Consider the following 26,163-nt stretch of genomic DNA (forward strand, 5'->3'; position numbering starts at 1 on the left):
TTGCGTGAATGTTAACTGTGTTAACGTAGCTGTTTGAGCACTAACAGAGCACGTACTACAACGACGGTAGTGCTTTCGCAACATCGACGAGCTGTATCTTTCACTGGCGCTCAAAGTTTAAGCTGTTACTCCTGCGCGGCGCGTGTTTGAAGTTGCCCTCACGAAGCTAGCACTACGTACGACTTGAGCCTGATCGTTCTCAGCATGGAGCCTTCGCGTTTTGGGAGTGAGGCTCCCCAGAGTGCTACCGGAGCTATGCAAAGGCATCCTTGACAGTCGCTGGGCGGCGGTATTTCCACTCTTCGCCGGAACTTTTGCCATGCCGGGTAACAACTGAAGGTAATATCGGTCACTTTTTTGTGTTTGCAACGGCGTGCTCGTTTTCTTGTGTTTTTTTCTCCCCCAAACTTGGGCTCTGGAGGTTTATGAGAGCGCGCGAACTGGAGAGTAACGACGTGACGCTAGCTGAAACGGAGCGTCACATGCAAGTGACCACCAATTGTAATGCGCCGTGTCTTTTTTTGTTGTTTTTGCTCTCAGCACGTGCTGTGTCTTAACTTTGCTTCACGCTGTAGCCATCATACGTGCGTCGACCGGCAAACCGATCGATGCAGCATCATGGAGTGGGGCTGCGCTGACCGGTCGTAGCAGCGTTAACTTTTGTTGTTTACGGCGTCAGTTCACTTTGCTCTGCTTTGTGCACTGGTTCGCAACGTGAACTCCGCCGTGGCACAACGCTGGACGTGCGTTTGGGTGTTCCGCATTAGAACTCGCCGCGACGTGGGTCCTACTAGCCGTAACCAACGACCGACCTGTCGGTGAACTCTTGCCGACACGGTGGAAATGCATCATTCTTTGCTTTCTGGTCCGGGGCAGTTTAAAACAGTGAAATTCAGAGGCGACTGTTCCTGCGGCGAACATTTCATTGAAAAGTCGTGGACAACTGTTTTCACCTTCGTGGGTTGGGACAGGAAAAATTACACCAGACATTTGTATTCTTTAAGTGTAGCTCGGAATGGCGTTGAAGTTTTAGTTCAGTAGCTGCCGATTCCTTGATAATTTAACTGTGAAAGGAATGCAAAATTTCTTCCAGACGTCACAACTGTCATTCAGTAATGGGGGAAGAAACAAATAGGCTGATTTCACCGGCAGTTGCGTGACACCATACCACGTGTGCACCCCGAGTGAAGGCGGTGATTTTGGCTAGTTGATTCGTGATCATTATGATCCAAAACAGCACTGGTTGTCATTTTTTGTCCTATATGTGTTAGTACTGTTTTGAATTATTGTAGTGCCTACATACTGAAGCCACATTGCATGTGAAAAGAAAACAAAATTGATATCTACATTTGCTGATGATTTTTAGTTCTTACAGCGCATTTTCCTCTTTTTTTTTTTTTTTTTTGCACAGTAAAATTCACAATACCACCATACAGAAAACATAAGCAGTCGAGTCAGTGTGGGCCCGCTCCAGTTTTTTCTAATGTGACGTTACTTTATGTGACAATTTTACCCTTAATACTTTAGTTTGGTCTCACAGCCAAAAACCAGGCAAACATAACCTTGGACAGACTGCCTGAATAGCTGTGGACCAGGACGAATTTTTCTTCAACTGCGAAGTTTCTGGGAAAGCTGTCTAGCTTTCCTTTGTAGCCGTTGACTGCATTGAGGTGGATGTTACTTTCTTTCGAGCTTTGCTTACAGTAGACACGTTTGCGTTCACTGTAAGTGCAGCAACTTTGGTGTTGTGAGCTGCTCCGAACAGGTAAAATAAGTTTGCAGACAATGAAAACATTACTAGGGATTGCAGTGCCCAAACAAGGTGCCTTGTATAACTTGTGGTGTGCAGTGTATGATATCTTGAAGTGTACATGGGAAATTGGTCGGAAGGTGAGCTGTTAACTGGAACCCAGCAACATGCTAGGTCCCAGTTAACACACCCCAATGCAAGAAACACCAGAAAAATAACAGTGGCAAACTCGGAACCTTTTTTTGTAGCAATTTTGTTTGTGGATGAAGATTCTACACCATTCTTTCCACGCATGTCTTGTGTAACCTGCCTTTTTTTTCCCCTGTTATTGCTTTAGTGGAGGCTTGAGATGTGAGATTCAAAACAGCATTGCTTTAGCAGCTTGTCATGAAATCTTTGTATTGTATTTGTCGAGTCAAATAGAACAGAGGCATTTTGAACGGAGCAAGTTTTATGACATTCACTGAAGAAAATCGGCAAATGTGAGGGGCTGATTCTGCCAAACATGGTTCGTGGGCTGGACAGATCAGGTTGCCAGTTGCTCTGGCCCGCATGAAGCCGTATTTATTTTTGTGTTTATTTGTTGTTGCGCGAGGTTTCCAGTTCAAGCCATTACATGAAAGGTGGTTGTTTTGTATGAAGTATTACAATAGCATCCTTAGTGATACGTTATGGATGTGCTTCTCAAGTGATTTGTCTAAGACATTACACATTCATTGTTACGGAAGTTTGTACAGGCAGGCAATTCCTCCAGTTCCAGGTAGCATGTAAAAAAAACGAAGAAAAAAAAACATAAAAGAGAGTGGTGTGGGCGTGTCCATGATGCACTATGTTAAGGTGGCCAGCGCGAGAAATGTAGCAGCTATTAAGGCCCTTACAGAGTGCAGTTAACCTCCACTAAATCTAGGGTTTGAAAATTCGAATGGTAATTAAGGTGATGGGGGCCTTTAAAAAAATATTATTAGTAACTTTGTTGATCAGTTTAGGCTGCTGATACACGAAAAAAAGGAGGCAATGATGATATGTCAGTGAGCCAAGGACTTTTGGATATGATTACAGTGAGGAAATGTAGCTACACTGGAGGAGGTAAAAAAAAAAGGGGGGGGGGGGGGAGCTGTGGAATCTTCTGATTGCATAATGTGAACTTGGTGGCATCCGAAAGCCCAATTCGAGGAATTCTAATGCACAGCTTCAAGCCATCACTGATCTGCTGTCGATCAGAAAATGTGTGCAGCTAGGTCACGTACTATGTACTTTTCTGTGTGCCTGCACACATACTTTTATGCCCTATTGCATGTATTTCTTGCTGCAGTCGTCGCCACGCACGGAAGTAACTGTCAGGTCAAAGAGCGAAGAATGCTGCACTAGGGAAGTCTTGCCGCTGTGGCATACACCTCTATTGAAAGTTGGGAGCATTCAGTGCACTTCGTTTGCTTTTGGCGTGCACGGCACGAAACCTGTCTACCCGGCACCTGTTGCAGCATTGACAAGAAATCTACAGGGCCAGAACAGTGCCACTCAAAGACACTGGGGCTCTGAGAGGGAATTGACTTGGTAGACAAAATGACAAAGGTAGACAGTGCAGGGTAGGTGTCACAGTGGTAGACAGTGGGGTAGGCGGGATAATTGCGTCCATCTACTGAAGGGAACAGCAGAGGAACCAGGCGTACACCTAGATGATCTAAAACCTTATTAAAGGTTGTTGGGACTGAGAAGTGAGGGTAGGGGTGAGCATCAAACCACAGCCATTCAGATTTGTGCTTGGTAGGGACACTACAGAGGCAGGATTCAGCCCGTGGCAAGTGGCAAGATTCTGAGAATAGAGTTGGGGATACTTTTATGTTCCTTAATTGTTGGGTGAACTTGTGACTGTGTCCTGAGAGGTGCCTTTGAGAAAAGAATGCGGCTGCGATGCGAGCTCGAAATGATTGAAAAAGTGTGCTGAAATTTGGTGACAGAACAACTCTTAGTGAGACGGGAAGTTTTGTTGCAATGACTGGACTGCTTGAGTAGTGAGCCCGCTTTAATCTATGCTACCATGAACCATGTCATTGAAGAAGGCTGTCAGTAGGGGTCTGTACAGCTTATGAAATTTTGTTTTGTTGGTAGACAGTTATTTGAGGCCTTTTATGAAGTGCTACTTCATTGAGGCCTTTATCTGTCCAGTTGTTCATTTTTCATATTCCTAGCAGCAGTTTTTTAAACCGTTGAAGCATCTTTCTTTTATTATTATTAAAACAGAACAATTTACACAATGTACCAAGCACACTAGTGCAATGTACCATTTATAATGAAGAATCTCCTGCTGTTTATGGGTCCCGCTTGTTATGTCAGCACCTTTTCTAACCATGTGATTGTTCCAGCCTGCTGGTCACTCCACTCGGTAGCTAGCTTTTGTGGATTTTTGAGGCAGAGGTTTGTCATTTGGAATTGAGGATGCAACAAAGAAAGCCTATACTGCCCTCAAAGCTATGGCGTAGACTGGACCTCACTTTTCCAAGCAGTTTGGTCCTATTAAGTGTAGAGGCGACAGTCATTCAAATGGTTATTCCTCATGGAGCAGGGGCGGTTTGTCCTTTGAGTTTCGATAGAAGTTGAAAACAACACACATACTTACATAGACGAGAAATAACAGGATATCTGACTGTCTAAAAGGGATTGCTAAGCAAGCAGCCATGGAACATAGAAAATTGCGGATCACTAAACATGCATCTGCAGAGTTATCCTGACAGAGCCTACGAAAATCATGACTAACAAAGTACGGCTTGCATGCTGTGAAATAAGCCCTAGCGTGGCCACACAGCCAAGCCATTCTGTGCTGCTGCTGCTTTGGAGATTTGTTTACACTGCGAAGTGACCAACTGACCAGTTCCGACCTTGCATCCCAGTTAGGACTGGGACAGCCAGGGAAGCCCAGGGCTACCTTGTCTAGGAGGCCACTCACTGTACTAGTGCCCCAACATCAATGTCTGTTCGCAATAAAAGTTTATAGTACTCTCTCTCTCTCTCTCGCTTGAAAAATAAGCAGAATTTTGTGGTTTGTGCAAGGTTAAGTATACCTGCCGTGGTTGATTGTAGATAACCAATGCGAGAACCAACGAAAATATTATTAATGATACCAGCATAGGTTTTAAGGCGAAGCTTTCTTCGTCTCACTGGGGGTGGTGTTGTAGCTAAAACACACTGCAGTAAAGGCAACTTTGCACAATGGGAGGGCACATGATGGTGATGATGATGAAACGAGAAACACTTCCCGTGGTTGGAACGAACCTGAATCCCTCACATTATGAAGCCTACGTCTATCCAATCGCGCCATTCGGACACAGTCAAAGCAATGGGCTACAAAGGCGCGCATAGTCAGTAGCAGTACTGCTAGAGGAGTTGCAGTGCAATGGTTATGTCGATAAAGAACGGTGTGAAAACGCAGGCAACAGGGAAATACTTGAACGCAATAAAATGCAAGTCCTTTTTCACATGTCCCCTTCAAATTAGCGATCTCTTTAATTCTTCGAACATTAGCAGGAAAAAAAGCAAGGGGGGAGGGGCAATGAATGCTTTTGCAGCATGACTTTAAGTATTAACTAAAATAAAGAATTGCCGTATGCAGGTTCGAATGAAATTGCATAAAACAAAACAGGTACAAATTTCAAACGATGAACCTTGGGAGGGGGGGAATATGCCAAGAAATGCGCAAATATGTAAGGAAATTTTTCATAATGATGAAAAAAAAGCCAGTGAACGAAGCAGAAACATATCAACGGATCTTTTAATTCTATTTCGCAAACTAATTAGCCTGTCAATACAAGTGGATTAAATGGCCAGTAGTCCCGGAAAATGTAGTGCGAGATTGAATCACGACGCTCCAATTAAACCTTTCAACCCAGGCGAAAAAAACAATTGGAGGACCATTTGGACTTGGCGAAAACACAATTGGTTCAAATGGAACCATTTGCGTTTTCAAATGGTTCCATTTGGCCCAATCGTGTTTTCGACAGGTCCAATTGGGCCTCCAATTGTTTTTTTCACCTGGGAAGGCTTTCAAGACATGTTTCGGTGGTCATTTTTTTCTGGATGCTATAGAACAATCGAATCGTTTACCGCACCATGTTGTTAACAGTACCGATGTTCAAACTTTTGATAGCGAAATTGATGCTTACTTTAGTCATAGTTGAACTACTGCCAATTCTGTTTTCCTGCGTGCACTGCTTTGTGATTGCCCTTTCTTGTTTTTCTGTTTTCTGTTTGTACTCCCTCCCTGTTATGACCCTCAAGCGAGGGTTTACAGTATAAATAAACAAATAAATAAACAAACAAACACATAAATGTGCTTGGTGCAGCAGCAGCGGGGGGAAGATGCCGAGCCGGTTCTCGGGCAAGCTTCTGCGCTTCCTGTTTGCCCACCTGGAGCAGGCCACGTTTGGCGAGCGCCTGCTGTGGCTCGACCGGGATGCGGGCATCTTCCAGATCCTCTGGAAGCACGGCAACCATGTCACGGCCACGCCCGAGGAGGACAACGCCGTCTTCACGGTAGCAATCACGCTCTCAGAGGCTACAAAAATGATTACATGCAGTGGCTTGTGCCGTGTGCGATGATTAAGTAAAGAATTTAAGGAGTTTGATGTTCTCCTCGAGCTGAAATGCAAAGTGTGCTTTCTAAGGTGTACTCCTTACTTTGTGATCTCTCTTATTTGCCTGCCCTGGTCTCTTAATCTGTCTATTTATTAGATACTGACATCAACTGTTGGGCATTGTGGTAGGAAATTTCTGAGCAATTTGTGAGCAGTCAAGGACTTCCCTCGCAATAGCAATTGTATGTATGAAAAAACAAACAAACAAAAAAACGGAGCAGCTATGAACAGTCTAGAATGGCAAGTCAAAGAGACCAAAGGTTGCTCAACTGTTATGCTGTTGTTATAAGTTGTTATAAGTGTTTATGTCTTAAGAAGACTTTGGATCTCTTGTGTAAGGGTTGCAGGTGCCAGCGACGCGGAATGTGTCGGACGCAGAGGCAGCAGTGGTTCCGGGAATTGGGAATGAATGACTTTATGGCAGCCAGCTTGTTAAGAGCAAACTGCCTCTGGGTCACGCTGCTCGCGTGAAGACACATTGTCTCGGGCTGCAGCTGCGTCGTCGCGCTGTTTTGGTCAGCGCGCATGGTGCAGGTGCGGGAAAACATTGGTAGCTCGGCGGCTCGAATGGCATTCCGGGAACTTGGCGGCAGCTGGTTTTGTGGCCCAGTGCGTGTACGTTTAGTGGAATGGCCGGTTGTAAAACCATACGGTCCGTCGCACCGCCGGAGACGGGGAGGCTTGCAGCTGTCAACTGGGGTTAGACAGTGGCCGGTTTATGGCGATAGTTCTCCCTTTGTTGGTCCGTCAATGCGCGCAGTGAAGGCATGCGGGGGTGTTCGTGTAGCTGCCTGGGGTGGATGCGGGAAATGCGACGCCTGCAGCGGCCGCCGTACCCTGTGTTCCCTACGCGTTGATTCTGCCGCGTGGTCCAATTAATGGGGCATAGCCTGACAACTGTGGGCAATCTCGGAGTTGCACCGCCTTTCCTTAAGATGGACGGTTAGGGGTCCCAGCTGGCTTGAGTGGCTGTCCGGTCTTGGACGAGAAGCGTGGCAACAGGCGACGCAGGCCGCATTCGTAAAAGCTTGTCCCTGGCGCTTGCACGTGTTTCCGCGGGTTTCTGAAAGCGTGTTGTAGTTGTTTCATTTGCTTTTGATCTTTTCCTCTTTTTTTTTTTTGGGTGAGAGAGAGTGACCAGCCTTTCAGGGTTGTGGGGGGCGTTGCCCACCACGGTTTAAACCCGGATTTGGTAATCCATCCAATCAGGTCCCCAGGAGATACTGATTGGCCTGTGTATCAGGGGTGGAGCCTAAGTATCCCATCAAAACCACGAGACACGAGGTCTCAGGGTGAATCCTCAAGGTTTAATGTGCTATGCACGGCCGGTGTATTGCCAGGCTAGCCAGGTCCAGCTAGGAAGGATCTCACCACTTGGGTAGTCTTAGGTCAGGGTCCGTCACTGACGGGGGTGCCGCGTGCACAAAGTTGTAGCTGAATAAGACCCTCACTTTATTTCTTACTTTGTTATGTCTATCCCCAGTCTGTAAATATTCTGTATATGTCTTCTGTTTAAATATACAGTTTTGTAAAAACCCTCACCAAGTATCGTTGTCGTGTCAACAGTGCCGCAACCATCAGGCACCAACACAGATCATCATCAACAACAACGAACCAACATTTACTTCTTGTTTCTCAGCACTGCCACAACTTTTGTGATAATGCCCCTTGACCTTTGCCATCTGTGGCTTGTTATAGCCATTGCGCCGTTCTGCTGTGTTTAGAAGTAAGAGCAATGGGAGAAATTTGATGAGTAGAGAAAGAAGAGAAATTGTAATTAGGCCTTGAGTTTTTTTTTCCCCCTCTAAGTGACAAAAATTGAAGATTTTGCAAGATTTGTAAAAGTTAACTTGCAGTCATTTCAGCGTGATATGATTAAGTGACAAACTGTTTGTGTACTGCTGCATTATAATTTAATGACGAATATGTTCTGAGGATGAGATACACCTTGAGTCCTTGACCAATGCCTTGGAATACGGGGGGTTGTTCATTCCCTTGTTTTATATTTTTTAAAAATCGGCGGGGGGTGGGGGGGTGGGGGAGGTTGTAAAAATCTGCAAAAATCTGCAGGGAGAAATCAGAATTTCTCTTTTTTTTCTTTTTTGCAAAACATTCCGAAATTCGGATTTTTTCAGGTTAGATCTATCAGAAGGTATCACAAGCTTCTTAATTCAAACGCATTAAAATTGGTGTTTGTTTCAAGCTGGTTATCTGGGGGGGGGGGGGGGGGGGACGTCAGAGTTTTCTAGCCAGTACTCTCTGAAATTCAGCATTTCTTTGGAAAAGAGTTACTCGTGATCACAGTAAGGAGCATTGAAAACGTCTAAGAAATGAAACATTTTATTCACGAAAAGCTGGCCTTCAGTTTCTTACACATGCTCGTTTAGATACATTATCATCTGCATGCGCAACGTGTCGGTCTCTATGTGAGATCTCTCCGGTCATTGAACGTATCTTAGCCAGGAGAAAGTTCTCAACATCACAGCTTCCAGGCATGATATCAGAGCAGCCTTTGCCAGCCTTGGGTAGCGGGCGGTATGGCTATGCCAATACTCTACGAGTTCAGCAAGTATACTGGTTGAGAACAGCGGACTGTCAGCACACAATTGTGTAGATCGCTACTTTGAAAGGTCCATTCGAGGAGAAATCGCCGACTCTTCTGACACATTTTCGGGGTGTAAAAATCGCACAAAATCGGGTTTTACCTGAAAGTGAACAACCATAGAAATACACCAGTTATCGTGCAATGTCTGTGTAACAGTGCGTACCTCTGCACAGGTGCATCTAAATGACATTGAGCTGTGCTGTTAGGGCCTGATGGGGCAGCTCATCCCCTCACGAATGATAAACCTTGGGTGGAAAGAGTTTCGTGGCCACTTTACCACAACGGAAATGATGGTGGGAGTGACGCGATGTACTTATGAACAACAAATGTTTGCTTCAATCGAGGTGTAGGTCGTGTTCAACAACTAAAAAAAAAAAGTGGCATGGTAAGGTTTGGAGCTTGTCTTCTTCTTCTCGTTTTTCCACAGACGTGGCATGACGCGAAGCAGCGTCGTAAGCCGTGCGGCCCCATGGAGGCCAAGCAGAGGTTCCGCGTGGCTGCCCGGAAGATGCACCTGGACCATCTCAAGTCGTGGCGCGACATCTTCCCCAGCAAGTACTTCCAGTTCTGGCGGTTCCCCCCAGACGACCTAGGTATGCGCACCGATGGTGTCTGGGTTTTTCTTCTCGTCAAGTTCAGGAGGAATGTTAATGAATCTTGTCTGGAGTTGGCATTAATGTGCACTGCGCTAGCGGTTGAGTGAAGTGGTCAACCTTAGTGATGGTAGTTACTGGGCCTCTTGTTTTACTTTTGCCATGTGCCTCTGTGTCTCTGTTTTGGCAAATCTGATACAGGGGGCAGAATTACGAAGGGTGGTGCTAGACGCAGTCCAAATGAGAGGTGTTAGCAGCACTGTTTGAGCTGGGAAGTTCTTGACTTAGGGATGTCCACTATCTGTTAAATAGTTGACTGAAAACTACGGCGGTGTTGGAACATCAAATGAAGCTCCTCAGCTCAAATACGGAACCAGTAATCGAGCGGCGGTTAAAATGATCGCTCCCACATCATCGTGCATTTGAAGGGGATTGAACTCGGTCTATCTTCAGCAGACCAGTGTAATATGAGGTAATCGCAACTCAGGATGAAAAAAATTGGTCACCATTCCACCCTGTGGAAGTGGATGTCCAGCAAAGCTGTTGTAAATCACTACAAATGGGGATGGAGGAGGGTATGAAATGTTTCTCGTCGTCTCTGGGGGGCTTGTTGCTTGTGCTCGGCTAGTGTCACCAGATAAGGATACTGAGTATTGCCACTTTTCTTCTATTGTTCCGTGCCGCCGCCGTGATCGTTGGTGAGCTCGCATCACGTGACAATTGTTTACACTGCAACGGTTCATGGGCGCCACCATTTTGTTGTGTATGCATTTTAGTCTGTAAGCTCTGGTAGGCTTAGCTTGTCCTCCCTGCTCTGCAGCTGCGCGCGACTGACGTCGTCGTGAACGCGAATCAAAGATAACGCGTGTAACAGCATTCCAGCAGCAGAAGTGTGTCCAAATATGCCGTTTTGCTGCATCTGCTGTAGTGTTGTTAGCAAACGAAGCAGTCGAAGTTAAGAGCGAGGCAGTAGATGCGGCAATGTCGCAACAGTGATGAACGCCAATATGGCCGCCGTTGCTGACTTGCGTGCCTCAGTGGTGTTACTCTAATGCCTAATAATCTACTGACACTACGGTCGGCTTCTCTGGTGCCAAATGCTGGGTTCTGCCTAGTTTGACACATCACACATGCGCTCGGTGTCATGGGACAGAACTGCTCTATTTAGTGACACTAGTCCTGCCTAGCCCTGCAAACATAATATTTACCAGGAACACATGTTTGGGGGCGGGGGGTCCTGATGTTCACAAGGACCTTATCATCCATAATGTGGTTTTGATGCTTGTTTTGTGGCTTCCTTAAACGAATTCTCAGCTCTGTGCTGTATGCCGGATTAGCATGACGCATGCGCCCTGCGTCTTAGGCCTTGGCGCCTTGGTGTTTTTGCCCACAGAGATGAAACCGTGGGAGGGCAGAGGCATACAGGTTTGCTGTAATTCTGAGTGTTACTGTCCTGTGAAAAATCCACAATACGTGAGAAATTAGAAAGCACTTTTGTGAATTTCTTGAGCCACTTTTGGTGGCCAGTGCAATCGAGGAGTGTGACGGTGCAGTTGGCATCTTTATCCTGTTGCACTCCGTGGTTTTGTCGTTTCACCAGTCAGTGCAGTTGGCTGTGGTCCAGGTGGGCACTGCCATCGGTGATGGCAGTGGTTTAGCCCACCTGCTGGGAGATGGTCAGGTTTCGCTTTTAATGCAGTCTAACCTTGAAACATTTGGCTGAAGCGTTTGCCCCAATTTTCCCCCACTTCTTTTTTTTTTTTCCTCGTCTTGGACATGTCGATCATCTGCTGTGAAGTTAGTCGAAGGCTAAGTTGAAAATGGATCATTTGAAATGAAAAAAAAAAAGAAAAAGAAAAACTGCATTTCTGAGTGTATTCTTGTGAGCGGAACAACAGCTTGCTTTTTCCATTTCTCTTTGGGCTTTTCCAGCCTACCTGCTGAAGAACGCCGACTTGGACCGACACGAACACTGGAAAAGTACTTCGCGGAGACGCCGCAGCAATACCGTGGTTCGAAATGACGGCGAAACATGTCTGTTGTCGACAAGGACAACATGGGTATGACGAACCTTGCATGAGACTTAACTTGCTTGGCCCTTGCTCTACTTAGCATATGGTGTGTTGGTCCATGTAAGCATTTTTGCGATGCTGTTACTGTAATGAGGGAAGGTGGGGCAGCCAGATTCTTTCGCTCCGAAATTCAGTTACATCAGTGGTTCTCAAATGGGGATCTGCGGACTCGGCAGGTTTCGCCAAGGTATTTAAGGCTTCAACAAAGCCCTCCCCAAAACTCTTCCTCCCTTCTTTTTTCCTTTTTGCGAAACCTTGCTGGTAATGAAGAAAGGCGGCTTCTATGCGGGACATGTAAGTTTAATTTCTCCGCATAGCGCGTGTTTTAACTCTGGCTTTTTGTGCGATACGTCGGCTATCAAAAAAAAAAAAAAAAAAAAGAAGAAGAAGAAGCCAGGCACCCAAAAGCCACCATATTATGTTTGAGTGACTGTTAGCTGCAATGCAAATTGTTCGACACTGTGACATGAATCAATATTGAGATGTTTCACAACCTGTGAGTTACATCGGGCATGTGCCACGTGGTTGTGTTGCTCTGTTTTTGTTCGTTGTTTTCTTCTAATTTACCGATACACTCACATTTTCAGGTAAGACAGCTTCCAGAAATTACCACTGATATTGTTTCCATGTCTAGCCACATTTGGTCACCCATGTGCTTTGTAAGTGTAACCCATCAGGAACAACAGCCAAGAGAGATTGACTGTAGTGCAGGCACCAGTGCTGTGTGGGTGATCGATTAATTCAGTGGTGTTAGTGCGTGCGCGTGCAGGCGTAGAGAAAAAAAAGGAGGGTTGCTGTTGAAAAGGAAAAGTAGATGAGGTAGTTTTCAACAGCCACAAAAAGAATTGTCGCAGCCTGCGCTAATGCTGCGAGGCTGGAGAAATAGCAGAGCTGGCGGCCCCTCTCCCGTCGTCGTAGACCCGGCTGTTCCAGCTCACATGGATTTCCGAACTTGCCGCTGAAAGTTCTCCATGACTGGCTGGCTAGGACCGTTCTGTCCGCAGGCTCACGTCTCTCCCAAAGTGGACCGCTTTAGCACACGCGCTAGAACCTGCGGCAACTGGCTTTACTAACTCTGTGTATCTGTTCTCCCACTTCAGGCGCGAACGTAGGTAAACTGGTGAGGAGAAGAGCACGCCAGAGATCGTGCCACGGAAGCTACGCAGAGTGATCTCGAAGATGAAGCTGGATGATGCCAGGTGCTCCTAATAAGACGCACGCTCATGTGCGCTCGGTATTTCTGTTCATGGGCGGCGCATCCAAGAGTTTAAACAGCTCTGCTGCTAATAAATGGGGTGAACAGTGTCGTGTTCGTACAAAAGAGAAAAGAAGAAAAAGCAACGCCTGCTAAGTTTGCCGGTTTCCAAATTTCAGAGTGAGCTCTTCTCTTGCCCTCTCACATGATACACAACCGCGCAACTGCGTGTCGTTGCAGTCTCGCCTAATTTGTGGGCTGACGTACGCGATAAAGAAAACCCTGGTTAGCTCTGCTAGAGAAAGCACTACTAGCCTAGCCCCAACGGAATCTAAAGACTCCCACACGAGGTTGAGTACTTGCGCATGGTAGACAGACTCGGGCAGTCAAAGTTGAGGCTTTGTTGCCTGGCAAATACAGGGTACATATCAGAGAATTAGGCTTGTGCGAATAGTAATATTTTAGTTCGAAGTGAATTCGAAGTGAATAGCCCTTGGGGTCAATACTTTTGAAGCGAATTCGAATAGCTGTCAGGTGTCACTAAGCTTCCTGTCACTGAGACACTGAGCTTCTGGGCCTGGCAGGACCTTGATAAAAAAGTTCTATACAGCAGGGGTGAGACAGCTGCGCATATTGCGCCTTTTTGATACAATTCCATTTTCCTGCGCCAAGCTGCTCCAAAAGCACGAAAATGGCGAAAATTGCGCCGGACTGCTCCAGAAGAGCCTCAACGGCACGGATTTTGATGCTCATGTCAGTTTCGGCGGGGACGAAAGCCTCCAGCATCCCGGTCACCGCTTTTATCGTCGGTCAATCGCAAACACAGAAATGGCACAAATAGAAAGACTGAAACGAAGCAAGCGATAGCTTCTAAAACTAGATTCGCTTTCCATCCGGGTTCGCTGAAACGGCCTTCTGGATTAGGCATCGCTGTGGCAACAAACATGGCCGCCGCCTGATCTGGCTGCTACCAACGCGCTCAGTGCGCATCGCCGATATTTTCCCTGGTTTATGTCACGCTATCAGCTGGGTTCCAGTCTATTCATTCTATCTGTTGTGGCTCTGAACAGTGACGTTAACGCGGGGATATGGTTTGAGATTGGTGCCAGGTTACGGGAAGTTGCGCGGCTCGAAAAAAAGTTAATTGAAATGTGGGGCCTGCGACTTCGGCGTGGTTTGTCCTTGAGTGCGAAACGCGGTGCGTGCGTCTACAATCGGGTTCGTGAAGTGAACTTTTTGGCTCGTTGTGTTGTTATAAAATGCTGAGGTGTTGCTGTGCTTCGAAGCGTGATCGCGAGCCTCGGGGATGGAACGGTCGACACGAAAGTTGCGGGCTTTGCTGCGGCGCCGCGACCTGTTCAGGCAGCGCCCAATAGCTGCAGGGCTGCATGTTTGCCACAGCACGCGACTAATAACACTTGATGTATGCGAAGTGAAATTTAATGCCAAAATCTCGGTGGTTAAACAGTAACAGTACTCAAATGACCATGGGGTGAACGTGCGCCCCGGGGAATGAAATGGGTAGGCTGGTTGGGCTATGCGACTGTTAGCTCGAAGTTGCTCAGCTGTTGCTGTGACTGCTCTTGTTCGTAAAACGCAGCCTGAAATTACAAAAATAATAATTTTAGCAATGAAACGGTAAAAAAACACGCCACAATTCCAGAGCCCTTAAATTTGATAATGTTAGCGGCAGTTTTGTTGTCAGTGTTGCGTACAGCATCGACACAATACCACTAGTTAGGAAGAAGGTAGTGCAGTTAGAACTTTGTGATACGCTTAAAAAATTATTTCACGTAAGGCTGTTTCAGTGTTCTGTGTATTCAAAACTGATTGGAATGTCTACTTGACCCTTCAAAGTGCTGAAATTATGATTTTTTAAGCTCACAAGACGATGTAATAAATGTCCCTAACTGCTCCAAATCAAGATTCTCCTGCTCCAAAATCGAAATCTCGCTGCTCCGAAAACTGCTCCCAAATCTGTTTGGGCTGTCTCACCCCTGATACAGTGGAATCTTGGTGATACGTTTCTGGGTGATACGAATTTCGGGATAATATGAATTTCTGATAAGTCCCGGCGAAATTGGATTTTTTGCAATGGGAAAAATTTTGGCTCTTGCGAACGGACCTACACGACCCGGCGGATGATACGACCGAGCTGGCGAGGCGCCTGACCGCCGAGCGAGCAAGCGACAGCGACGTACAGGCTCTCTCTCCCCTCTTTGTCGCTGTTTCTCCAGGAACAGCCGGGATGTTGTTTTCTGCTTGCGAAAACGCGTTGCGTGCGTGCGCGCTGACGCTGCTGTGAAACCACCCGCACGCTGCGTGTGGCGTGGCCGGCGGCGGTGTCGGCCGCGAAGTGGTGTGGGCAGCTCGAGTGACCGCTTCTAAGTGCTCTCTAAAATGCCGCTGAAGGCATGCATGAAGTTGCTTGTGCAGTAAAGGAGCATATAATGTGGGCGAAAACGGTACTATAAAACATCATCCGCGCGCGCCGCTAGTAAAAGTGCCCATGCAATATCTGCCGGGGTGGTAAGCCTAAACATCTCTGGTGGAGCCAGCTGGCCGTCTCGAGCGCTTCGAAACTGCCGCCACGAGGCGCGCGCCTGCCCATTGGCACAAGTCGTCAATCTCCTCCCACTGCCGTGCGAGACGTGTAATTTTCTGAGCGAGGCAGAAGCTGCCGCGCGCGCGGAATCGTCGACGTGGGCGTCAAAAAATCGCATGCGCAACGCCGACGCGCCTGAATCGCGTGCAAAAACGTGCCATGCGGGTCATGCTTGAGAAGGCTACGACAGCCTTCTGAATGTGTCTTAGCTTGTCTTGGCTCCACATGTAGTCAAGATGTAGTCCTGATGTCAATGGCACTGCGGCTTGCCTAACGAAACCGAAACTTGAACGCAGTTTTGATATTCGTTCACCCTGAATACTTTGAAATATCGGAAATTTTAAATTCGAGTCGAAGCGAATTCGAATACTGTAATTTTCGTTCGAATATTCGAAGCCCCCGAATATTCGCACAAGCCTACAGGGAATGCGACTGTCGCTTGCGGGTCACGAAGGAACCACAAAATACGTGACCCGCCGACTGCCAAAATGGCAGCCCCCAGCTAGCCGAACCATGCGCAATCGAGGTTTAGGGAAACCAGGGTCGCCACAAATTATGGCTACAACAGCTTGAGGACCGAGCGTTATTTTTGTAGCAGCGGCAGCCAGTGGTAGAACGCAGGAAAAACTTTTTTCCTAAATTCCTAGCCACTATTTTTCTATTACTAATAATTATTGTTAAGATTTGGGAGTGCATAAATTATCCTAAGCATTTTTCATCAATCCACAGCCCACCACTATTGCACACCTTGTAACCCGGGTGCTGCTTCGGTGCATAGCCCTTCCCCTCATTTTTTTCTTGTAGTGGCGGTGAACATTTTCGCTCAGTGTGCATCGCAACGTAAGTTCCAGAGAAAAAGGAAACGGTGCTAGGAGCCCTCGACATTCGTCTTGTATCCACGCGTAATTAACAACGTGTAAAACTGTGATAAAGTTGCGAGCAAGTCAGCTGCTCAATTTGAGAGAAAGTGGTGACACAAGCATGCTTGTTCACACCTAAGAATTCACCTCGTTTCAACCACCATTCTCATCACTAAACCAAGAGGCGTGGATGGACAAAAACTTCAAAGTTCACCGTAAAATACTAAACCATTCCCGCAGTGATGCCAACTGTTTCGTAAACCAAGGTCCCAAGATTGTACTGAGCCTATCATGATATGTCGTCTTGCTGCAGGTTTAAATCTTACTCTCGTCGAGGTGGTGGCAAGCTTCGATAAAAGAAAATTTTTTATGCGCAAGCTTCAAGAAAGTAACATTTTTCGTTTAACCACCCTGATGAATTACAAAGAAGATAGCATGTTTGTACTGTCTCGTATGTGAATGTTTTCCGCATTTGAAAGTGTGTTGTGTGCTAAGTGAGCCTTTTGGATGACTTTGCCAATTGCAGTGGAAAGAGGCGCCAACACCACAGCAGCTGCCAGTGATGATCAAGCAAGAGCCGATGTCAGAGTCAGAGACAGAGTCAGACTCGGAGTCCGAGTCCGAGCCAGAGTGGGATCCAGAGCCACAGCAGGAGGTAGAGCCTGAAGTAATTAAGGCAGAGATAGTATCGGAGCCGGAGACGGACTCGGACTCGGAGGCGGAACCAGCTGTACAGATAAAGACAGAGCCAGAGGCGGAACCTGAGACGGAGCCCGAGCCACAGCCACCGAAGCAGCCCGAGCCACAGCCAGAGAAGGAGCCTGAACCACAGCCAACGACAGTGCAGCGGACGGAGGTAGCCATTGACCGGAGCAAACAGCAGCCGGCCATCCGCGACAGCAGTCCCCCAAGCTGGCAACGAAGGCCGCGGCGATGTCCGCAGCGAAAGTGTTTTTGCTGCATGGAACCTTGACGGATTCTCGTGCCCATGCAATGAGCCGACATTGTACAAGGTGAGCAAAATAGTGAAAATGAAAATTCCTTTGTTGATCTTGCTGAGAAAAGCGCCTCGTGTAGAGGGTATAGAGCCATAGCGGTATACATACTCCTGGGGGTGAATTTTGTGAAATTATTGTTGTATTGGTTATGACATGTTGGCATCAGAAGTTAAAGGCCAACTGCCCTCAAATTTTCGACAACGTACAAACAATGTCACCTGAAAGTACAAATTGTGCATTATCTATCGCGAAATAACCTCCAGTGATGACCATCTTGCCCTTCAAAACGATCATAATTTCCTGTCCAGCTGGTGTGAAACATGGCTAATGACACTAAACTTAAACAAATGTAAAGTAATGACGTTTAGTCGTAAACGTAATAACTCCGACTGCCCCTACATGTTAAAAGGTAACTCACTAATGCGAGCGTCGACATACAAATACCTAGGTGTCATTCTAACTCCCAATTTGTCTTGGTCTGATCACATCTCAACCATTTGTGCAAATGCATCTCGATCACTTGGCTACTTACGACGCAATTTACGGCATGCCCCCTGAAATGTTCGCCAACTAGCATATCAAACCTTCGTTCTCCCTCTACTGGAATTCGCTTTCTCCATTTGGTCACCATTTCAAAAATATTTAATTGACATGATTAAATCCATCCAAAATTGAGCTGCTCGCTACATAACTTGAAATTATAACTGGCATTCTAGCATCACACAAATTAAGCGACAATGCTGTCTCTAACCATTGCACACACGTCGCTATATCGCAATCATATGCCTTTTCCATAAGTACATTTATGCTTCGACAACACCACCGTTTAATCTTCCACGCCCATCTATCACGTCACGTCGACTGTTCAAATGTGCGGTAATCAACGAAATTTCTGTTGGCGCGACTTGACGTTTCGAGGCTCCGCACGAGGCTCCGATTTTGTGCGTGTGTGTGTGTGTGTATGCGTGTGTGTTTGCTTGATACAGATGACTTCATATCTGTTGTTAGTTTTCCTTACCAGTGTTATATAATTTGTAAACTAACTCTGATGATATTATGTGCTCCGCCTTACTCTATGCCCCACCCCGCGGGCCTGTAAGGTATCTTGAATAAATAAATAAATAGGGTGCGAAATGCAAAATACTGCGCTTCAAACATCAACGCGCGCGACACAAACGGCTCGCGACATTGGCGTTTTCAGAACCAAAACTGAATAGAAAAGGTGGCCATAGCGGCGGCCGGACGTGATGTACGTGATGGAACGAAAGCGGCCGCGCCAGAACCGCCGGAACCGGCGGCCGCTCTGAGCCGCCTTCAAATGCGCGTGGTAGCGCCGCGTTTTGCTCTATTATTTCCACAGAAGAACTTCCGCTAACATTTGCCCATTATAATGGAGTTACGCGCAATTCAGGCAACCCGTTGCTATCAGTCGAGAGGAAGTAGACCGCCCGACAGTAATTTTTTTCCATCATAATTGCCGGAGTAGCAATTTTTGGCATTGTAAGTAAAAAGCGGACCCTGATTTACAAAGCTACAGTCGAATCCCGCTACAACGAAATTGACGGGATGTGCGAAAAATTTCTTTGAAGCGAAAATTTCTTGAGGCGAAATCTGCCCCAACACACCACGGAAAGGCCAGAAAAATAGCCCCGTATGTTTCCGCATCATTGGCAGAGTAATACAATGTTGAGAAAAGGGAGTGACGTGCAATAACGTCATGTTGATTCGGATAACAAACCTACCAATGGTTATCTGTTTTTTCACTGCACGCAAAGAACTTGTTACGGAGGTGGGTGAAGAAATGCAGGCGCAAAACGTATTGCTGTACAACAAGGCGTGTCCACCGAGCTGATTACTTGCAGATAGCTGCTAGGCCGTCGGCAGCCCCCCTCTCGCTTGTGGCAGGAGCAGTGCCGTTATCTTATCCTCTGACAGGGCACGGCAGCTACTGACCTAAGCAGGCAAGACGCGCGCGCTTGCATTTAACATGACCGCGCGCTCGCGACTAAGATAGGATGACTGGGTTTCAAGACCAAACACGCAAACATGATTTTTGCTCTTGGCTATGAAGAATGGTAGAAGGAAAACGGCAAGGACAGCTGCTCATAACGCATACATGACGGTGCCGCGCCAGCAGCGGAGCCCTATTCTAGGACACTGTAGCGGAGCACATTCGTGCGATTTCAACTGGATACGGATTGGCTGTAGCAGGCTGTAGCTCCGGCTTGGCGAGCCGGGCCTGCGCCTCATGTAAAGTCGGCCCGCCGCATCATTATCACCAACAAACAATGCCGTCCGCCTATGAGTTTTTTTTTGTTTTGTTTTGGGTGGCGGTGGGGGCGCACCGCGCATGTTTTCAGTGAAACTAAGCGTCCTGAATGTATAAAAAAGTTACAGATAGCTGGCGCTATGCTTATTTTATTGTAAAATAATTGTTCAAACCCAGGCCAAATCATCGAAAATTTTGTTGAAGCGAAAGTAAGTTCGACAAATAGTTCGTTGTGGTGAGGACTTTGTTGCATTGACTTCTATGGTTAGCTGACGGGGAATTGGAAATATTTCGTTGAAGTGGAGTTCGTTATAGCGGGGTTCGACTGTACTTTCCCATACGATTTCGAAAAGCAGCTTTCGTTATAGCCGACGCCTCGGCTATCACGTCGCTCTCTTTGAAGGGAACAAACCGCACGCGGGTGGCGATCAATCGCTATTTCTACTATACATTACGTAGAAACAGCTTCGTGAATATCGGCCCAGTATTTTTCACTTTGCTGCACATCGAGAATCGAATTATAAAAGTGGTCTGAAACTATAAGCCAGCTTCCACAGCTACGTGATGCACTAAAGCACGAAAACATTTCCTATCTACCGCTTTTTTTTCTTTAACCAGAGACAGCTGCTCTTAAAAGCATTTTACTTTCAAATAAACTAAATCTAACGCTCGAAGTAAATACTTCACTTGGGAATTGAACAAAAATCTAGTCTATTATTTAGGAGAGGAGCAGTTTCATTAGTTTTCGCACTTCGTGAAGACGACGGCTGATATTTGTGTGGATGTATTTGTTACTACGAGAAAGGCTGATTTTGGTTCACTTAGCGAGTGAGGCAAAAGTTGCAAAAAGTTTATAGCCACGTGTGCAACTCTATTTAGGTCGTCAAACTTTTGGAAAGGTCTGAAGGATGGACGTGGCGTTGGGCCAGCCCAAATATGGCCAATGTTGGATGCGGAAGTGCAAGTGATCAAGAATTTATAGAAGTTCTCTTTTTTCAGTGGTAAATGCAATAGGAATGACAAATGTAAGGCAAGTGCTCGTTTCGCGCTATATTTTTCTTTGAGTAAAAATATTATTTTCAAGTAAAAACAGTTTTGCTCTCTCCAAGACGTTCTCAAGCGCGTGAATAGTTTGCAGGCTTCTAATATTTTTTTTTTGCATTGAAAAAAATGGCGGATATTACTGCCTATGCCATGTGATGGCGATGGCGGTACAGCACGCTGGTGTAGCAGAGCAACCCCGGTCGAATGCATCCCTGCGCTCGGCGGAGCACCTTGCAAGTCGCCCGAGAAGCACGAGCTTCACGGGACAGTTTTCCCCAACCTCCGTTACAGGCCGCTCGGAAGTTGTTTCGGCGACTCTCTGCCAGGTGCAAACGTCGTCTGCTTGGAGGTACTTTGAACGGCGGTACCTAGCGCTCTCTGTGATTACGAAGCTAAGGATTTCGCCATGTTGATTTTAAGAGCATAGACTACCTATTTGGACAAAGAAAAATTTGAGTGCAGTTGGCCTTTAATGTTTCCCTCTGTTTGGCAGTGCTGTGAGCATGTGAGAGTTGAAAGAAAAAAAAAAACTTTGCCGTTCTTTCCTAAGGAAAGTTAAAAGTGCAAAAGCTGTCCGACATCAAAATTGTTACAAGTGCGTCAAAACTTTCCCTGAAGGTGCGGCCAACCAATCGTCAAAGCTTACAATCGCAGTAACTTGATATCACGCTACAGTACACGCAGAGATGCTAAAGACGCATTCCAACAAAAAGAAATCTCAGCAGTAGCCAGAGACGTTGGCGGGAATGCTGTGTCTCACAATTTAAAAATTGCGCGCTTGCGGTGTGCCATCTGCTGAACACAAAACAAACCTTGCGCTGTAAAAACGTTCCGCCGTGCGAACAAAGCGCAAAACGTACTCCGCACTCCTTCCCTGCTCTTTGCTGTTCTAGCTGGTTTTGGCAGCGTGCGAACAAAGCACTAAACGTACACCGCACTCCCCTGCTCTTGCTGCTCTGTGGCTTCGCCATGACACTCTGTGGTGGTGCGGTTCAGCTGTGTTCCGACCTTTTTTTTTTTTTGTGTGCTCCTGGTGCGTGCCGTATGATGGGCCAGTACATGAGCTGCATAGACTTATTTAAACTGAAGGTGGTGGAGCATGCGTTGGTGCACCTGTAACCGCGCGGCTGGGTGGCACTTCAGTGTTGACCCACTGCGTGAACGCTACGGGTGAAAACAAGGTTTGTGGTCGGTGAGCAAGGATCGTCGTGTGTTTCGTGGGCCCAAAAAAGGGAAGTTTCCAGGTGTGAGAAAAGAAGTTTTGGAGTGCCTTGACGGCACGGAAGATGGGTGTCCTGTGGGCCGACTATGAATGTGAAGCCGCAAGCGACTTCAGTGGGGAGGACAGCTCCATGGAGGGTAGGGGGCCACTGGCAGGTTCGGAATAAAAAAGAAATTCCATTACATAATCACCCAGGTGTTTTTGCGAAAATGGTAAGGCTCTGACGCGCTTCTCTCAGCAACTTTATTGTGTGGAATTCCAACTTTTAAAAAATCTGTTACAATTTTTTCCCGCATAATGAACCCTCCCCCTGAATTCATGGCAAATTTTCTGGAAAAAAAAAGTGGGTTCATTACGCGAGTAAATACGGTACATGGTTTATGAGACAAAGTTATACTATTGTACCCCTTCTTCATGGTCGATGCGTGTTGTCTTATCTAAAACCGTCCCCTTTTTGCGATTTTCAAGTAAACATTTTGAAGGCTGGTTTCACGCACACGCCGCGTGTCCAGAGATCTTATCAGACCTTTTCGGTCGGCCAAGCTGTCTATGGGGAAATGCATTAACTTTTTAACAGGGTGCCATTGGTCCCAATAAGAAAGCTTTTGCTTTAACCAAGCTGGATTTGTGCACCTTTGTGTGTTGTGGCGGAGTGGAATGGCGCTAGAAGCGGCGCGTGCACTCCCATCATTTCTAGCTCTGTTCCACTTTTCTTAAAATTCGAGAGGTTGCTGCCGGTCTTGTTTTTGTCTCTGGTTGCTCGACGTGCATTCCAAGGTTTATTCCGCATTGTAAACGTAAGCCTGTTTCTTTGCATTTCTTCTTTTTAAGGGAAATGCCTTAAGCGACATGTTCTGCACAAGAGCGGCATTGTTGTCTCTGGTCAAGAAAATGCCTGCCGCAGTAAACAGAGAACATGCGTGATCCGATAGGTTTTGAACCCCGGTCTGCATAGTAGCGGCCCAGTGCTCTACCAACTGTGCTATCACTACACATTGCCAGTGTTTATAACAAGAGATATTTTCATGGTTTTTGCTCCTTCATGGCACATACACTTCAGGGATGGGCCAGGAAGCTGGTGCTTCACGAAATTCCCAAAACTATGGATTGGAAGCGTAAAAGTTGTAGAATAGTGCATGCCACGTGGCGCCTTAACATAATGGCGCGTGAGTAGAACACAAGCACACCAGCCGCGCAGAACCCCAATTCTAAGTGAGCTGTGGCAGTCTGCTTGGTGATGTAATTTGCGTTGTAAGACGTTGAAACAAAAGCTAAGAGACGTGTACACGGTTTAGCAGAAAAGGAGACGTTCCAATTAATTTGTGTCAAAAAACAAACGAAAGCGAAGGAAAAGATGCAAATCTGTCACCTTCAAAGTATGTGAGCAGGCTTACATGCCCCTGAGAAATTTTTTTGGCACTGGTAGGAAACTGACCCGCCACTAACGTTTTTTTTTTTTTTTCGTCTTCAGCGCAGAGCCGACAGAAGCCAGTAGGATCCATTCCTGGAGCACAGTGGCTGCAGAAGCTGGGCAGGAACTCCGAGGCAGCCGTCTCTGGCAGCAAGCAAGCAACATCTGCCTCAAGCCATCGTGTTGTCCGCAAAATGCCGTTGCGTAGCAGGCTACGATAGCCGTGCTTTAAATGTCGCTGATTGCAAACCCTTTATTTGCATTTATTGATTAGCTGGAGCTGAGCTTCATGTATTTTTTTTTCTTTTTTTGCACTATACTGAATGAACTGAGGTTCAAAGCGTTGACATAGTAGTTACAACACACAGGGTCTCTGTTTTTTGACCCAGCCACGATTGCACGACGGCAAGTGTGGATGAAATTTTTTTTGTCTTGCTGCGCCATTGTGTAGGCATAATTTCACGGGTATAATTTTTGAGCCAGTTCTGCCTTTAACACAGTGGTCTTTACACATGGCGCAACAGGCTGGACTGGCCATTGTCCGGTAACAAAGTGAAATTCATAATGAAATAAATTTGTTAATGCAGTTTCATTGTTCAGTAACGAAGTGAAATTAATAATGAAATAAATTTGTTATCGCAGTCTGTCTTAGCTCACCGCATTTATCTAGGTCATTGTTTAAGATGAAATGGTGTGCTTTGAATGAAATGTATCGTCGTGTCTTTCTTCACCATGACATGTTTCTTTGTTTGTTTAATAATTAAGTGAATTTGTAACCGCATCTATTCTATCCTACTGTGTTCATCTCTATCATTGTTATCATTGTTATCATTGTTTAGTAATGAAATGATTGACTTTAAATGGAATGAAATGTTTACTTGTGTCTATTCTCAAAATGATGTGTTATGCCCAGCCTTAGGTTTGTTTATGAATTTAATAGAGCGATGTTTGAAAATGAATTTAATGCAAATATTTAATTGTGCTGTGTTCCTATTAAATGTATTTTTGGAATAATTTACAGTGTACTGTAAAGCACCAGGTAACTGGCTGCTAGTAAGGGCAAAAATATACAATTGTTTATATACATAGAACCTTGAGTTTTTTTTATGTGTTTGTTATAGTTAACCTCGACTTTTCATTTTTTATTAGTGAAACAGTGAGTTGTATGAAATGAAATATTTGTGCCATGCCTCTATCTCGCTGGATAGATTTTTGGAATCATTTACAACATGTTCTTAAGGCAGCCTGGCTGATTGCTTGTAAGCGTATTGTTATGGATGAAAAAGAAAACTTGTACAAGGCCTTGGTGCATTGCCGACGTTTCGTCAAGGAGACCTGCGTTCGCAAGAACATAATTGTGCACACATTCAAGTAGTGTAGGACGTTGTCTTCATTGTTCATTTACATTTGTATTCATTTTTCATAAGGAAAACAGAGCTTATGGACTAGAAAAAAATCTTTTGCTGTGTGTTTGCCTGTTCATATTGACATGTCGTGCTATGCCAAAGGCTGGCTGTTGCTTGTTACGCAACTAAATGATGTGCTTCTATTTCATATCAGACAGTTTTTTGAAATCATTTACAGTGGGTAAGCTTGCGTCCTTGTGATAATGCCGCTCTTTATGTAATGAGGGCCTCAAGTGGGGTTTCACATTGCTCTCAATATTGAATGTTGCTCTCATATGTTGTGGTAAATTTGAAATTACGCATGTTTGGCAATATTTAAGTGATTAGACTCGGCGCAGTTTATTAGGATTCAAAGGAAACCAGACCGTATTAAGCTGGAAAAATGCTGGTGCATTTACGATTATGTTAAGGTTTGGCACGCAGATAATAAAACTGAAAATTGTATTCCTTATACTCGACTCTATTTGCTCTACCAGTTTCGCAACGTCGAATATTGAATGCGTTGTAGTTTCGAAATTTTTCGCTTCTGTCTGGATGGTTTGAATGGAATTGGCTGTGTGTGAAATGAAGCATTACAAATGGCAGCCGCTGCAAGTGTGAAATTTTTCAGTTCAAAGTACTTAGAAATGCGAAATTTTAAAACTTAAACTGTGACTTGACTGCCTTGTGTGCTCTACAAAAAAAAACTCTTGTTCAAAAATTTCTGAGTATCACCTAGCAAATCATTATTGTTAAAAAAAAAAATTAACTTGTGCTTTGTGTCGTATGAGCTTGCCATTGTGGCTTTACAAAGCTCCTCCTGGCGGAATAGTAACCACTCCTCCTAAAAAATAAGTCCGGGAAATGTTCTGCCACTTAATGCTTCATTCAATATTGTTGTAGGCATGAGCATTTGTAAAAGGAACAGTTGAGTTGTAATGCAAAACCCTCTGTTTGCCAGGACAGGCGGCAAAATTTGAAATAATCGAAAAGCCACTTTGAAATGCTTTGCCCAGCATCAGCTCGACTATCGAAATTTGAAATTTGGCATGCGTTGTGTTCTTGCATGGTGTATAGGAACACATAAGCTCTGTGCAAGCAATGTTTATGAGGGGCTGGCACATAATAGCAGCACCAGTTTGCAATGTCGTATTCACAATACACCTCTGCCATTTATGAATGGTTGAGTGTCCAACGATGCAGCCAAACTTTAGTGCAAAACCTTAGTGCAAGTTTGTTACGTAGCATCACTATGGGGCTGTACAGTCACTGACCGAATGACCTGCATAAGTCACTGTGCACCGTGTTGGCTCTTGATTGGTCAAGTCATTAGGAAAGACAGAATACAGTGACATATTTATATCTTGAAGTACTGCCTATATTTGATGGTCTGGACTGTAATTTGTACTTTTTTATTGTGTCAAGCTTTTTCTGCCTCCTTTAAGTGTGATAATGTTTATGCTCTACCGTGTGCACATTCTAGATCAGTTCGATAGATCAGGCCTTCCATTCTTTGCTGCACTCTC

At 45.7% G+C, this 26,163-nt stretch overlaps 1 protein-coding gene across 3 annotated transcripts; it reads left to right on the plus strand.

The window, feature by feature from the left end:
- On the plus strand, nt 1-25,480 carry LOC144152960 (uncharacterized). Of its 3 annotated transcripts, none has more exons than XM_077684561.1 (6): nt 1-339; nt 6,088-6,277; nt 9,411-9,576; nt 11,509-11,636; nt 16,835-17,321; nt 23,318-25,480. In XM_077684561.1, the coding sequence occupies exons 2-5, from the start codon at nt 6,104-6,106 to the stop codon at nt 17,279-17,281; spliced, it is 915 nt and encodes a 304-aa protein (XP_077540687.1). In that variant the 5' UTR covers nt 1-339; nt 6,088-6,103; the 3' UTR covers nt 17,282-17,321; nt 23,318-25,480. The 3 variants fall into 3 exon arrangements, with proteins under 3 accessions (XP_077540687.1, XP_077540685.1, XP_077540686.1); XM_077684559.1 differs by having other exon boundaries at nt 2-339; nt 23,313-25,480; XM_077684560.1 differs by having other exon boundaries at nt 2-339; nt 6,091-6,277; nt 23,313-25,480.
- The last annotated feature ends 683 nt before the right edge of the window (nt 25,481-26,163 follow it).

This window comes from Haemaphysalis longicornis, unplaced genomic scaffold (assembly GCF_048455015.1).
Source record: "Haemaphysalis longicornis isolate Haplotype H1 unplaced genomic scaffold, Haemaphysalis longicornis Haplotype H1 scaffold_9, whole genome shotgun sequence".
Classification (NCBI taxonomy): domain Eukaryota; kingdom Metazoa; phylum Arthropoda; class Arachnida; order Ixodida; family Ixodidae; genus Haemaphysalis; species Haemaphysalis longicornis.

What these genes read in the sequence shown, in the direction of transcription:
- LOC144152960 (XM_077684561.1), top strand. Translation starts at nt 6,104, where the DNA reads ATGCCGAGCCGGTTCTCGGGCAAGCTTCTGCGCTTCCTGTTTGCCCAC. An exon ending in AGGACAACGCCGTCTTCACG is followed by an intron (nt 6,278 to 9,410) that starts GTAGCAATCACG and finishes GTTTTTCCACAG; the next exon opens with ACGTGGCATGACGCGAAGCA. An exon ending in GTTCCCCCCAGACGACCTAG is followed by an intron (nt 9,577 to 11,508) that starts GTATGCGCACCG and finishes GGGCTTTTCCAG; the next exon opens with CCTACCTGCTGAAGAACGCC.